The sequence below is a fragment of the Gallinula chloropus genome, assembly GCF_964237585.1.
Source record: "Gallinula chloropus genome assembly, chromosome: 13".
NCBI lineage: Eukaryota > Metazoa > Chordata > Aves > Gruiformes > Rallidae > Gallinula > Gallinula chloropus.
The window spans coordinates 8,536,167-8,551,769 of record NC_140098.1 but is presented as its reverse complement, the minus strand read 5'-3'; the positions used below and the strand labels follow the sequence as shown (position 1 = coordinate 8,551,769).

Here is a 15,603-nt window from a genome sequence, read left to right as displayed (position 1 = left end):
CCCTGCCATTAATTCTGTTTTTCCAAAGGAGCTCAGCACAATTGTCATATCGTGTACTTGAGTTTACTTGCGTTCCTCTTCCCATTGTTCAGCCATCTTCTGCTGTGAAGTCTGTCAAGCAGTAAAAGCGGGTTAGGCAGTGCCCAGCGCTCGCACGCCCGTGGCAAACACAATACTGTAAGCAGGGGTGTCAAAGAACGAAGCAGCGGCATGTTTTAAGGTGGGAATGAGTTCTACAGTGCATCCACAGACGCCGTGACTGGCGCGGCAAAGACTCCCACAGTGCAGGTAAGGAAAGGAACTAACTGGAAATGCTTCATGGCAATTCCAGGCAAACCCTCAGATTATTTCAGGAAGAGGCAGTCTCTCAGACTGGCAGTTAGGTGTCTTCTAGAGACTTCTCAGAACTTCTTTCAAAATAAAAATTTCTTAAAAAAAAATCATTCTCTTCTCTTGAGATGTATAAGAAATAGGAATAGTACATATAGGTTTTTAGAATAAAGTCCTTCACATAAGGAGGGAAATTCTAAGTCTTCACAGAAGGGAGGCAGTTTAAAGTCTGTTTTGATTAACTTCATCACAGCCTCAGTTCAGTCCCATTCCTTGGAATTTGGCAGTCTCGGTGCAAACAAAATAAGTCCTCAGTTCTCCTTTGCCTTTGACATTAATGAGTCCCCTACATTCACATGAATATCCCAACTCCTGTAGTATTTTACTTGTTTCTTCTGTGACCTTTGTGTGAAAAGAATTAGAAATTCTTGTTAAATTCTTTCGATTATTCACATTTTTTAAAAATCTGTAACCAATTAGAAATAATTTCGGAGCCATTCCAAGGCTGCCCTGTTTACCTGGATTTTCCCAAGCTCCCCTGTGCTCTCCATTCGGCTAGCCACATTAACAGTGTTGCCCCAGATATCATACTGAGGTTTCCGGGCACCGATCACTCCAGCAATCACAGGGCCATGATTTATCCCTGCACAAACAAACATGTGTGTCATTACTAAAGTAGGAAGTTACATGAGACCTAGCTTCATTGTTAGCCATAAACCATGTACTTCAGGGAAAAAAAACCCAAACTTCGTCCTGCAACAGGTTTCTAGCAATCACTGTTGCCCCATGCTGTAAACCTTGCTGCTGAGGCTCTGGAGATGTGAAATGACTCATTCGCTATAGCACGGGACGTCCAAGAAAGAGCTAGGGCAAAGTTCATGCCAAAGCAAAATTCTTCCTTTTCTCCCTTTAGTATCTAGAAACAAACATTAGTATATACACAATGCTGTCTTCAGTCAACAGTAATAACAGAGTACCTCCCTCTTCATCCACACCTGTGATTTGCTCCAAACTCATCCAGCGATCGGAAGAGCCCGCCCACCAAGGCGCTCGGCATATATACAAAGTGCCTGGAGACATGGCTGCCCCAGCTGCTCAGCATTCTGTAACAACCCAGACACCGCGTTCAGGGCAAACGGCAGCCCCACAGCACTCAGCCATTTACCAAAGTCATCTCTGCAGAGCTGCCCCTCCACCTGCTGCACACACTGAACTCACCAACACGTAAGCGGAAATTGTTGAAGGAATGTCGGTTGATGCCGTCCAGTTTGCTCATCAAGGCAATTCCATATTCCACCATGATCCCAATGTGAGCGTGCTGCCTCTCCTTATCCTGTGCAGTCCATAACACATTGAATGATCAAATCCCAACACAGAACATTCAACATGGACTTAAAATGCCACATTCAATTCAGCTGGAATGACTAGGAGGTTGTACTATTACATTTGATTACAAATTTATGTCCTTTAGGCCTCCAGATTTCATTTTACAGGCTCTGTATGTATTGCACACATGCATCCTAATGTCATTCAAGAACCTGCTACAGTGAAAACAAACACAGGCACAGAATCAGGTTTTACTCTTTGGGGTAACAAGCAGTTTCAGATTTAGACCGAACATGGCATTTTGTGCCAGTTCTCAGGTATCACAAGCAGCCTACTGTCCAATTCTGAGGTGGCCTGTTCTCTGGCTTCCCTATTAGAGCTACTCTGTTATGCATCTAGAGGCGTAAAGCTACTGGAATCGAAGATTAAAAGCCTATAAAGTCTGCTGGGGTTACATACTTACTGCCTGCTTAGGCAAAAAATGGAACTAGGTGAATTGAACAGGACACAACACAATTTTATCATCTTTTTCCACATTTCAGAAAGTCACTCTTGGCAATTTACTTTCTCCTGGATATCACATTACATTTTGTTACTCTGAAACACGCCTATGTACACACACAATGCCAAGGCAGATCTCAGAGACAACGTACCTGGTTGTTCTCTTGGCCTGGCGTGACACTGAGACCAGCTGCTGCCATGTAAGTGCTTCCAATGGTTTTTATTTTTTCAACACCACTGAATTTAGGTTTTAACAAGAGCTGTTTGAAGGAAAACAGAGACTTGAGACCTTAATGCTGTATTTCACTGTGGGATCTAACCAGAAATCTTACACTGTCTACAAGCATTAAACATCTCTAGGAATACTATCAATCACATGAAGGCTAGATAAGAAAGAACAGTTTCACAGGTTTGCTCTACCTACTCATAGGAGAAACAGAAGCGCTGAAGTACTGAAATAAAGTCCTGAAATTCAGGCCTTGCAAACCACACTACTAATGCATCAGATGATGGCAACTGAAAAACCCCATCAGATGGGACTGTATCTTCCAAGATTGCAGGGCTGAACTCAGAATACTGGTTCAAGGTAACAGCCATTTTTCCCCTTCTAACCCAGTCCAGTTTTGCCAGAAGCTTAATTACCTCGTCAAAGTCAGCAATGATTTCATTTAAGAGCCGCAAGCATTCCAGGCCTTCTTTATTGACATCACATTCAGTATAGAACACCTTGAAATCCGGTACCGATGCAAACATGACACAGACACAGTCGTAAGATTGGTGGTACCAGTCCTACAGGAAAACAGTACATTCACACACTGTCAGCAGTCACCTTCTGCCACAGGCATTCGAAACTACGATCACTGCTTGTGACCAGTGCTGAAACGGCAGCTTTCCCATGACAGCCACCACAGCCCTTCACTGGGAGCGTTTTACCAGAAACATGAAGGAAGTCGATTTGCCTGAGGAAAAGCTGCAATATCTACAGATCTCCAAGATTCTCATCTGTGCTGGACAGCGCCGGTCTGACGACACCAGGGCTGTGAAACCAGCCCCATCTGTTCCGCTGACACGCTGGCGGAACATGATAGATGTCTTAAAAGTAATTATCAATGAACTTCTCACTGTGGTTGTGACCAGGGAGATACTATCTGCTCCTCAACTCGCTGCTTTTTAAAGAAGGCCTATCTTCTCCAGTACAACACAGCCCATAAAGTAGTAAATCCTTTTTAAATATTTGCCAAACTCAAATCTGAAGCCAAACTACCGACTCCAAAAACAGCTTTCAGAGACTGACACTGAAATTTCACATTCTTTTCAGGCCATCTGGATAGCAGATTCTTGGGTGTATGAAGGTCTGGGGATACAAACACAAGGCAAAGCCTGCAGAGCCCTATAGTTGTGTGCTTGTTAGCACAGCAGTCTATGTCACACAAATCCAATCTACTGTCCTTCACACAGCAGAGACTAAACATACCTCATTTCGTTTTTCACCAATGAAATAGGCAGCAACATGGGCTGGAAGGACATTTTCCAACAAAAGCCTGTTAACATTTTCCATTGTTTCAAACTGTTCATGCTCTTTTTTAAACTTATTCTTCCACAGACAATCCAGTCGACAGTAATAGTCAATCTGCAAAAGCACCAAACAGCATAAATTAAATCCATATAGTATCTCACTGAAACTTATTAGCCAATTTATTAAAAATATGTAGTAGCAATGAAAGTTTCTTCAAGGCCTTTTGAGGCTGTGGTTATTAAAAATGTGCTTTGAGGATGAAGGTCCAATAAAATACAAAACAGATATGAATGAATGTCATTTGGGTACCATCAGGTGTGTTTGACAAAATGAGATTTTAATAACACAGTGATTACTTTTGAGTTACTGCCTTGATTTATAATAAATATTGGCATATAAATACAGATAGATCCAAATTGGAAGAATGTGGAAGTTCTGACTTCTGTCATGCAAATGCTGTTGAAAAATATTAAAACATTCTCATCCTCTTACAGTAAACATTTCTGCATTATCTATAATTAAGAACAATAAGTACATTCCCTACAGCTAAGGGCAAAAATATAAAAAAGATCAAAAGATACACGAATTTAGTGCAAAGTTTCAATGAGCATTACTTTTGCATTTTCTTTAAATCAACTTGCTACAAGTGAAAGAACTAACTATCTAAAGAATTGCTTTTTAAATACATACCTGTTTTGCAAGTAAAACTAGGGTTATGTAAAACAGAACTAGATATAAATTGGTCATTGTCCTTGGCTCTTTGACGAAAAGCCTGAAAACAAGAAAGCAATACAAAGTCATCTGTATCCTTTGGGGTTGGAGGTGGGGGCAGGGAAGACAAAAGGCGCAGCAGAAGAGGGAGTCCCTGTCCAAATATATACCCCCTCCCCAACTCCATTGTTCATTTGTGTCAGTGGCTGGCTGGTTATAGATTGTACCCTAAGAGCAAGAAAGCACTGCAACACAAACCTCATTTCAGGTAAAGACAAAGCAGTTGCTGAAACTTTGTTAAGTAGCTATTGCAGTGAGATGTTCCGGTAAGCATGGCTTTGTCTTAACGGGGCCAGCTTAATTTCCACTGCACTGAGCTGCAGCTTTCCTCCCTACACTGCCCCACAGAAACACAGCCAACAAAACTGTGAGGTAGGAAAAGAAACTTGCTTATTTGTGGAAGGAAAGATGACACCAAATAAAAACCTGACTTGCTACAACAAAGACAGCATTAAATCACACCTGTATGCAGTTCCATGCAAATCAGCGACACCACTCACATTTCATTGTGACATCAGTCTGTCTTGCCACATCTATTAATTCTCTCAACTGCAAACTAAATTCTCATTATATGAATAGCCTGGGATTCAGAGGCTAAATTAAGAGCTCATTTAGGCTTTTTTAAGCTGTGCTGACAGCTCACAGCCTCTGCAAAGTAAGTTTATCCTAATCTTCAGCTATGAGACTACACTGAGAACCTGAGAGACAGACAAGTGAACAGTAAAACCCTTCTACATAAGATTTCCCTTAAAAATTTTAAGTTTCTTCAATTAGATCGGGTAAACTGCTGTTTCTTTTCAAAATATGTCCAGTTAGGTAAGTAAATGAAGAATTCACTATCCCATTACTAGCAAGGTCTTGCAAGCACAGTGTGAAGCATCACATTACTAACAAGGCTTTTCTTCATAGTTTAACAGATCAACCTTATTATGAGATTAATACTTTCCCCCGGTCTTTAATGTAAGCTAATCACCTGGAGAGCTCAGAAGCCATATTACAGAATTTTTCAGAATACACATATGGTCTAAGATATGGTCTAATATGAGGAATAATTCCATGCCATTAACTCATTAACTTTACAGAAAGGTATGTAATGCCTGGCTCACTGGAATATTGAAATACCAGAATTATTTAAGTGTCCAAAAATCTAACCCCTCCTTTAATGAACCATTATTGTCAATTATAAGAAATTTTATACTGCACCTGGTACTGTTGCTTAAGAAGCTCAAGTTTTCATGCGGAAGGGTATTAAAAATGATGAGGTATACAGTCACAGCAATGGACAGGAGGAGAACTTTGAGTTCGAAGCTCATTTGAAGAAACACTGAGCAAGCAATGAACCCCAATATGCAGCAGTAAGCATAATACTGTAAAAGAAGAATTTAAAGAGCAGCTGCATTATTCAAGCTTTATGCACAAGAGACTTTCAAATCATAGCAAATGCTCTATATTCGTGATCACTGTAATTTAAATAGACAAAATTACAATCACTTGTTAAATACACTTAAAGCTTTATTTTAATGGCATTAAAAGGTTGATACTTTTAGTTTACTCTTTTGTTAAAGACAAACAAAAATATTTAAATAAGAAGCATCACACCAATGTAAGCAGTGTCAGATAAAAACTGAAGAGTGTTGAGAACTTACCTTCTGCAGTCTATTAATTTAAGGAATTTATTTAAAAATTCATGACTAACCTAAAGCAGACTGACAGTCCCTGGCCCAGGAACTCCATCACTGTGGTCCTACTTTTGGCAGTGCTCCCCCTTTGTAGCTGTAAGCAGATACCATGTTCCCATCTCCCACACTTGGAACATGTGAAGACCGTGACTTGTTCTCCAACATTAGACACAGCTCCTTCCTAAGAACTTTGATGCTAATCCACACTATCAACCTAGGGCCACTGTTCAACAGAATCCCTAAGAATCTCCCAGAAGAGTCACAGTTCAGGCATGGTGTCCAAGGTCAGCATGCAGCTGGGAGCATGAAAAATGTCAGGTGGCAAAAGTGCATTCTGCCAACAGGATTGCTCCCTGCAGGCACGGGAGTAGGATGCTGAGCTAGCACACTTCAGTGACAAACAACTCCAGAATCACCCTAGCTTCTGCTCCTCAAGAGTTTCTGTCTCTGTGTACAGAACAGTTGCTCACCCATAACAGCACAGACCTACCTCAGAGCTGAGTGTTTCTTTAGCTAAGAGACTCTTTAGCTAGAGTCAATGTTTCTGCTGAAGTGATTGAGATCAGGACAATTCACAGGGCAACTCAGGATCAGAGCACTGCATTGTACCAACTGTTATCCTGAAGGCTTTGAGTCTAACCTGGAAAATGACTACTTAAGTGTTATAATCCTGAAGCCAAACCTCTGAAAAGAAACCACTATAGTAGAGATCACCTCACAGGACTGCTGCCCATTTGAGCCCAGTCTATGCAATACTTTACTGGGACACGTGCAAGTACAGCTCTCATCTCTCAGACTCAAATGCAATCATTATCCAGTTCTATTGCTTCTTCAAAGTTTTTCCAAGTTACTTGTAAGTCTGAAAGTTCAAAAAATTGCAAGCCCATGGTTTATTCAGCACAGCTACAGCAGCTGAAATGTCTTGATTTCACAAAGAAGTTTTCTGCTGTCAGAAAAAGCTGTGTTTTATACTGCAATAGAACCTGCCAGCTGTCAGTAATATGTACCACATTCAAAGATCTGGGTTTAAAGTAACACGTTTTCTCTACTTACATTTTCCTCAATGCAGGCTTGAGTTGTGTTTCCATAAGGCTGATTTACAGACATGTAAGAACAGAAAATTATCAGATGAGTATAAGGTGTACTATATATGTGCAACTTTCCATTTGCCATTAGGACCTGAATGAAAGGGTCCTCACACAACCTGCTGCACATTGTTCAAAAACATGTTCATCATCTAAAGGGGCAGCCAGGGGACAAAGAACCATCCCAAACATTTGGATGATCTCAAAATAGAATGTTCTTTGGAATTAAAGAGATAAAAAATGAAACCCTCAGAAATAATCCTTTTGTGTTACTTGCAGGGGCAGACTCTATCCTTACAGAAATGCTAGAGAACACCTTTCAACCATGCTGAGTAACCAAAGTAGCCAAGACTTCACATTTATCCACCAGTACCCCAGATTTTTGAAAATCTGTCAAACATGGACAGTAAGGCCACAGCTAATGACAGAAAGTATTCAAAGAACTGCCCTGTGACCAGAGTAAGCCTTTGTGTTCAATGATTTAAAAATTTTATCTTGATAAAAAGATATAAAAATGCTGCCATCCATCTATATTACACACCATCCAAGCCTCATTTCATTCTCATCTTAAAAATTAAGGTGGTACTCTACTCACATGGGTGTTATTACACAGGTCATTTGATTCAGTCCAGTTTGAAGATTGCTTAATTTCATGAATCTTCATCGACTGTGGGAGAACAAAAATAGAACAAAGAGTCATCAACAAAACCACCACACAAACCTGTTTGTGGGTTGTCACGAACTGTAAGGTTTGTCTGCATTATACAATGATCTGGTTGCCCTTAGTGGTACTGCAATATAAATGTTGTAAGATAATGATATCCCATATAGTTTGGTTAAAGACATATGCACACACAAGGCACAGGGGAAGTTAAAATTGCCAAGTTTTGGGTTTTTTCTTTTTTAATTCTGTGTGAAGTTTCACATCATGGCTATGCTAACTGGCACAAATGTGGTTCTGCTGTCTCACTCCCCAGTTTCACAGCTGCTGTTCCTGTTTTCTTTTAGGCTGTCTCTGGTGTTGTTCACATGACACCACTGTGAGTCAATTCAAGGACCTAAGCCAGCAGGAAAAGAACCCTACAAAGGGAAATTAAGCATTTTCTGCAATATAGGTTTCAGAATAAACTCCCCATGGAATCAAAAGAATAGCAGATTGAGGACATGGGATCAGAAGGGCGTTATGTTTAGGAGCCAGCTATCAGATCGGTTTCGCTGTTAACATGGTACATCACATAAAGCTGCTTTTTTTAAAAGAAAACAAAGCAGCAGCAGAGTGTGTTCTTGAACATGAGGTTACTCCAAAGGTAGGTACCCCAGGTACAATACAATACTCAAACTGAAGTTTATAGACACATTCCGTTTGCATCTTAGTCTAGCAGTAACTACCCACAATGTCTCTAGTTTTAAAAGAGAGTTCAGCTGTGGTCTTCCCTCCCCCATCTCCATTATTACTAGCTAGTGCAAATAGCACAGTGAAGAGTTTAAAACTTCTACCCACTGCAGCCAAACACTTACACCCACACAAAAAAAGTGCAAGGCAATCTTTGTGATGGTGGTCATAATCAACAGGAATTATAAATGCCATCTTGAAAGGAAGAAAAGGTGATGTAAAATAGAAGTCAAGTACTATCACACAAACTTTTAGTTCTACAAACTGGTTGGTTTTACTTTTAATGCTTTTTTACATGGCACTGTGCATCATCCTTGTGTAAAGCAATACATGCTGCAAATCAGACATGAGGAAAAGCAGCAAAAAGCCAGGTACTGGATGAAAAGAACACAGGAAGCTCCTGAAATTGTGGCTGTTACAGTAAGTTCATGGAATAAAGATAATGTGATTACTTACCAAATTAAAAATGGCTATAGTCAGCAAGGCACCAATAGTGATGAGTGCTAAGGGAAGCCTCAGCAAGGGCATTGTTTCCACTTTTTCTGAGACAGCAGACAGATGGCGCAGGAAAGGCCACTGTTCTGAGCAGCACTTCTGTAACGAGAATTAGTTTGTTTCCCACTTCAATATGTGGGAAGAAATATTTCTAAATATAAAACACTTTTTCTCTGTGGGAGAGTGTTGAGTCCTCCTCCTAATTTAAAACCCTGAATCCAGTCATTCAGATTAAGTACCTCATGCCTTTCCACAACTGACACTGGAGATAGAGTTTCCTTATTTCAAGGGGGCTGCATGCTAAGATTTTCTCACTTTCTGCTTTAAAAATACAAGATTGTGATCTGATTGAAAATTCCAGAGAAATATTACTAAAAATACAGTGACAACCTATGTTGCAATTTTTAGTTATAGATCTGTAATGTTATATTTGGCACTACATTTTCAGATGCCTAATCCAAACAATCATAGAACAGTCCCCTTCCTTGCCATCCTAACATGCTCCATCTGTTGCTACAGTGAAAAACACCTAGTAAGGCATACAGTTTTAATGACTGCAAGCATTATTCAAGGATGCTATACTAAAACATTCCCAGTGTAAAACTCAAGTCTGATGTAATAGCAATCTGGGAAATTTTCTTTTTCTGTTCTCCATGTGTTTTTACATACCTAGAAACTATTCAAGCAGACATATATATCTCTCTCTCTCCATAGATGTATATATATACACACACACACACAGAAATCTATCAACTCATATTTATAAAAAATACATGTACATAAAATCCATACATGATAGCTTTACTTTTAATTAAATCATAAAACTCTATCCCATGTACAGAGTACACAACTTGAGCCTGGCTCTGTATGAGACTGTTTCTTTCTGTGGCAGTTTTATTACTGTCACCACTCTGCAGTAAGGTGATGGTGGCATGTTCTCAACAGACCTCCAGAATTCCCACTCCCTCTTGTGCTGTTTCCCTCTCCCACCCCTGCTTCTGGGTAGTTCTTGGCCCTGAGCCAGGTATTCTCTGGTTTGTATCATTGAATGCTATGTCACTTTATAATACATTTAATAATGCAAAGGGAAAGGAACTACAGATGCTAAGTGTCCTAATTTATGTAATGGTGAATTTGGAATTCTAACAGCTATGAAATTGTTGGCAATAAATTATTCATATTTGTAATTTTCATGGGGCTTTATAAATGATTATGAAAAGCTAATCTTGCATTCAAACCTTTTGTAGCATTGTTTCCAGTATAGAAACTACCAGGATTTACAAGCAAAATTACTATTAAGGACATGCATAAAAATAGATGTATTTTGGCACCCAAATGATTGTGAATTACAGTGACAATTTTCATATGTGAAAATCTGTTTCAGGCAAGGAAATCATCTGGTAACCTCAGGTCCAAGGCTTCTGTAGCTCCTAGTGAAATTAACAGCTTAATTCACCATCCTACAGACAGAACAAATTGCATCCACCCACTTAGAAAACTGGAAACTTTTTAAAAACAAACTTACCACACATTTCTCAGCAAAACACACAAACAAAATAAGTCCAATGATGACTGCAACAATGCCAAAGGAAATTCTTTGTATTGCAGTACTAAAGAGAAGAGAAAGCATTAAACAAACCGGTGTTAAATGAAAAGGAGCATTTCAAACCACAGGTCAGGCTAATGTTTGCTAACAGTGTTTCTCTGCACTTAAAACAGAAATTTTCTTCCAACAGCACTGGATGACCATAACATTGCACAGGTTACTGTTGCTCTGTTGGCAGCCTGAACCTCTACCCCATGCGTAAACCACATGGAAATTGCACTGCAACAGCCATGAAAAACAAATATGCCATAAACTTCAGTATTGCCAGACATCTGCTTTCGCGGAGGTCTGAGAAGCAGCTCAAAGTTCTCTCCCTGTCTCTCTACTGACAAAAGGATCACTGAGAACATTTTAACCAGATAATCCCCTTTGTCTGTTGCTCACTCGATGCACTTACAGCCAAGTGTTCTTATAAAATTATATATTTCATGTGACTGATCGAGCAGAGTATTAAAGACACAGTTTCAGTTTACTTTTATACTGATACCTAAGCCCGTGCACCAACAACATGAATGCACTTCTTTATTAAGGTGTAAATTACATGTTTATGAGTTTCAGTTTAGCTATTGTTTAATTTGAATTATCAATGACTAAAATACTGACACTTACTTTTCCATTATTGATACCTGTACCAGAAATATACACAGGAACACAAAACCCGCACATGCGAAGTAACTCTTCAGTTTCAGAATAGGAATGGTGCGGTACTGAAATACAGGTTAAAACAAATATTAAGGATAATTCCAGGGTTTTTTACAATTCCATTACATTTTTGCAATGACACATATGCAAACTTACACTGTACTATTAAAAATATACATAGAGCTAGAAGAGAACAAAAGAAAACACCAAATAGAATTCACTTAACATCTGTACAGAAAAATAGCCCAGTCCAGAGGATAATTTCAAACCTAGAGGGAAATTTGCCAAGCATGGAAATCAGCACTTCACAGATGCATGCAGACAAAATCTGTACAGAAAGCATGTACACAGAAGTACATCTAAATTGCATATACACAGACATCTAACCATATACAGTACACCACAGCACAGTAAATTAGAGTTCTTCAAACAGAAGTAGTACACTGGACCCAACAAGTAACAGTATAATAATTAAAATGTATATACTATACAACCACAGAAAGCAAAGTATTTTCATTTTGGATGCAGAAATACTTTTTAGTTTTGTATAAATTCCTCACATAATGAAGCTGCCAAACTCCTTAACCCCTTACAGCAAGAATTTAAACACAGATTAGAGACAAACTCCTTTAATCTATAGAATAAGCATTCTCAAGGAAGAATGACCAACTCAAATCATGGTATCTGCTTTCCATTAATTACCAAAAACTTATTTGGATGTGCAGTCACCTCCTGAATCCAGTTTCAGAATGAAAACACAGTTTCAAATAGATTTTTGTGCTGTTCCGAAGTGCAAAATCAAAGACTGAAAAGGATTATTTTACTCTTACCAACCTCTTTTTCAAGGCCAGGTTCTGCAAAAATTGGAGAAAATCCTAAGAAGTCATCAGATCTGCCACACCACGTACTGCATTGAAGAGACACGCGTTACAAAACGTACCCACGAGGCCAAGGAGAGCTTGCAAAAACACTGTCCTGGGTGAGACTCCACAGTAGACTGGCTGAGAGCGCAACCCGTTTTACATGCATTCGGCAGTTCTGAAAGGCTTTTATCTTTATGTTTCATAGAATAAGACAGTTACCATTCTAAGTGGCAGACAAGCAGATGCAGAACACTCTCACAGGCAGCAACACCTGCCAGTTACATGCAAAACGCAACCCCAGACCTGCCCTAAGGTTTACAACCAAGGAAGTATAACAGCAAATGTTAGAGATGGCTCATAGCACCCAAAAGCTTCCCCTAATTATCGGGCCTTTATTAGGAATAGCAGAAGTACAGTGATAACAGTCTTGCTATAGATGAGTTTTTCTTCCAGAGTTCACTGCTTTCCATTTGGTAGGAATTTAAATCCTGTATTTTAAAATTAAAAAAACCAAACTGACCACCCATCACTGCCTGTGTTTCTCTGCTTTTGAATGCAAAAATAGTGCCAAATGCACCCCCCTTGCTGCTGATAAACCTTCACTAAACCAGACACACAAGCAATTTTACTATTACCTCAGAACTGTGTTTTGAATTTACACATGCTTTTGTTGAGAAGTGCACTCATTTTAATAAACAGAACACAAACATTAACTTCCATCCCATCCTACACTGCTGTTGGGCTCATTACTTCCGACAGTCATGAGAAACAAAGCAGTAATTTTGCAATTTCATAGTACTAGACCTCATTGAATAGCTAGACTAACCATTGGCTTCTTGCTATAATAATGCAGTAATAATCTCATCACATTCAAATTAAAACCAAGAAGGAATTAACACAAGTAAAAACCAAACAAACATCAAAAAAGAGCAAGACAAAAATCATAGTAAATTTCCATTTTTGAGAAGCAAATTTTACATCTAGACTTAAAACTGAGATGCAGATTACTCTCAAAGAAAGGATGAAGAAAAATAATACACTACATACTTAGTTGAACTTAGGCCCTCAATGGTTGACATCATTTCATCATAAATATCTTCTTCTATCCTTCCCTTCTGAGATGAATTTCTGAGAAGGAAATTAAGTCCATGTCACAAATGCTATTCAGACCATAGTTTCTTAGCACACAAATGGGTAAACTACCAGGGAGAAGTTAGACAAGAATGCTCTGAACTGATAAGCATACACATCCCTAAGCACCTACTGAGCACTTCTCTACTTAGTCAAATCACCCATTATTTAAAGACAGTATTTTGACAAACTAGGAGAATGTTTCACAAGTGAAAATCACCCACTTTAACTCAGTGGTACAGGTACCATCTTAAGCATTTCTACATGTAGTGCCAATGCTTTCTTACACTGCAATGGCATACATTAATACTGCTAACAGAGACATATATTGCAAGATACAATATAGATTTACTTACAATATTAAACTGTTTTGTAGGGATTTTAACAAAACAATAATCTAGTATCCAAGTAAGAAAATTAAAAACTGAGCTAGCACAAGTGGTTCCAATACAAACATGGACACAAAGTGTGAGGTGCTTTGATTTGTTTTCCACTGCTCCTCAGGTCTCTTACTTCCCTATCCATTTCCATCCTGCTACAGCCCATAAAACAAAATGCAACCTGACTGAGGGGCCAGTACGATGAAGTTCGTTCTAGACTCTGCTGGCAATAACAAATATGAGCTTGGAAGCTTCTTAAAGGCCAAAGATTTAGCTTAACCTTTCCAGTGCAGAAATACCATCCACCCAGTGATTAACTACCCAAAAGACCCCGTGCCTACAGTACACTGAATGGCAAACTGAGCACAGGGTGATGTATTTTAAAGAAAAAAGTACTTGACAAACCTATCAGAAGTTCTCTGGCGCCCAGTGGAACACAAAGGTATATCCTGAATCACATAAGGAATTAACAGTAAGTTACACACTCAGCGAATGGCAAACAGCTATTGAAAATAAACTTCAAAAAGCTGCCAAAGAGGTTTGTAAACACAAATAAAAATGAAGAACCACTCTCAAATAAAAAACCTTATCAAAATCAACCCTTTCCAGCAATGTTTTCTTCTTTAACAAGCGAGCATTTTCTGAAAAATACTAGAAAATAATTGAACAGACCTTTTCCTCTTCTTTTCCTCACACACTGAGGTAACTAACATCAGCAGTGGCAAGCAGGCTGGGAACCATTTCCACAAACCTGAATGGTCAGATACTTAATTTTAAATTTACTTCAACTATCTGTTCAAAGGGAGTAGCACCATCTTGCTGTGCCTCCAGAAGCACACCTAAAAGCATGCACATCTCTTTCAGCTGTCAGGAAGGCCAGATGGAAAGAAAAATTAGATTTCTGAAGTTCAAAATCTTCGAATTCTTAAGAATTGTTAATATTAAAAATTCTTTACTGATAAAATTCTGTTGGCAGGCTGAGCATGAGGAGAGACTATTTTCTATACATTTTAAGTAAACGTTGAGTGCATCTGGAGGCTGGGATAAACTGTTTTTTCCAAAACCACATGTAGCAAGCAGGACCACAAAATGGAAAAGTGTCCCCCCCAAAAAAAAATAATTTAAAAGTTTGACTTTGAAGACTTGCTATAAGTACAGCATGCTCAAGACTGGCAGAGTTTGAATACTGTTAAGTTCTCATAGAAATAGCAGATACCCTCTTAGTTCTATGTATATATTTATCATCAAGAGTAACAGCAGAAATTCAGCCATAAGAACCACGTCAGATTTCACACCATAGATAGAAGGGGCAGGTAGCAACGTAGGATGACAATCAGTACTTCAGACCTCACCTTTCTCTGCCTTCCTTGTGAACTTGAAGAGTCACTGCTCACACTTTCCCTGTGGTTCAGGTGGGCAAAGGGCCTGGCTGCTCCCCAGGACTCTAAGTAGCGTGTCATCCGAACAGAGGCTCGCATCTTCAGCCCATCATTAACTCTTGTTTTAGGGAGATGATTATTTGATATGCATTGTTTGGACTAACAGGGGAAAAAAAGAACCAAAACACACTCATTTAGAAAACATGAAATGATAAAAATTACAAAGAAATTTTGCTCTGTGTACCTGAGTAGTAATTTGGCTATTTAGTAAGACTCTAAACACAGCAATGCATCAGCCAACCTTGATTCTTTTATCTCATTTAATTAACACAAGCTAAAGCAAATTATGACATAATGAATTTGCTCCAGCTGCCTTTACAAGCCTTCACTTGTAACACTAAAAGTTTATTTACAGAGACACAGGAGATCACAGGTTCTTACGAACAGATACAATTTCCTTGCAGTCAGCACAACATCAGGGGAAAACTATTCCTAATTCCTGAGCT

General features: G+C 39.0%; 1 protein-coding gene across 1 annotated transcript in view; it reads right to left on the bottom strand.

Annotated features, from left to right (window-relative positions):
- Positions 1–585: 585 nt before the first annotated feature.
- The window catches only part of ADCY7 (adenylate cyclase 7), a gene marked incomplete at both ends in the record, with an annotated part of 30,702 nt that continues 15,684 nt past the window's right edge, over positions 586–15,603 (bottom strand). Inside the window, 16 exons of the mRNA XM_084270055.1 lie at positions 586–732; positions 849–973; positions 1,549–1,663; positions 2,310–2,417; positions 2,800–2,946; positions 3,632–3,787; positions 4,364–4,445; positions 5,648–5,811; positions 7,804–7,875; positions 9,058–9,195; positions 10,622–10,706; positions 11,312–11,409; positions 12,179–12,251; positions 13,255–13,335; positions 14,124–14,167; positions 15,071–15,256. Coding sequence (XP_084126181.1) covers positions 586–732; positions 849–973; positions 1,549–1,663; positions 2,310–2,417; positions 2,800–2,946; positions 3,632–3,787; positions 4,364–4,445; positions 5,648–5,811; positions 7,804–7,875; positions 9,058–9,195; positions 10,622–10,706; positions 11,312–11,409; positions 12,179–12,251; positions 13,255–13,335; positions 14,124–14,167; positions 15,071–15,256 — 1,821 coding nt within the window. The remainder of the gene's footprint in view (positions 733–848; positions 974–1,548; positions 1,664–2,309; positions 2,418–2,799; positions 2,947–3,631; positions 3,788–4,363; positions 4,446–5,647; positions 5,812–7,803; positions 7,876–9,057; positions 9,196–10,621; positions 10,707–11,311; positions 11,410–12,178; positions 12,252–13,254; positions 13,336–14,123; positions 14,168–15,070; positions 15,257–15,603) is intronic.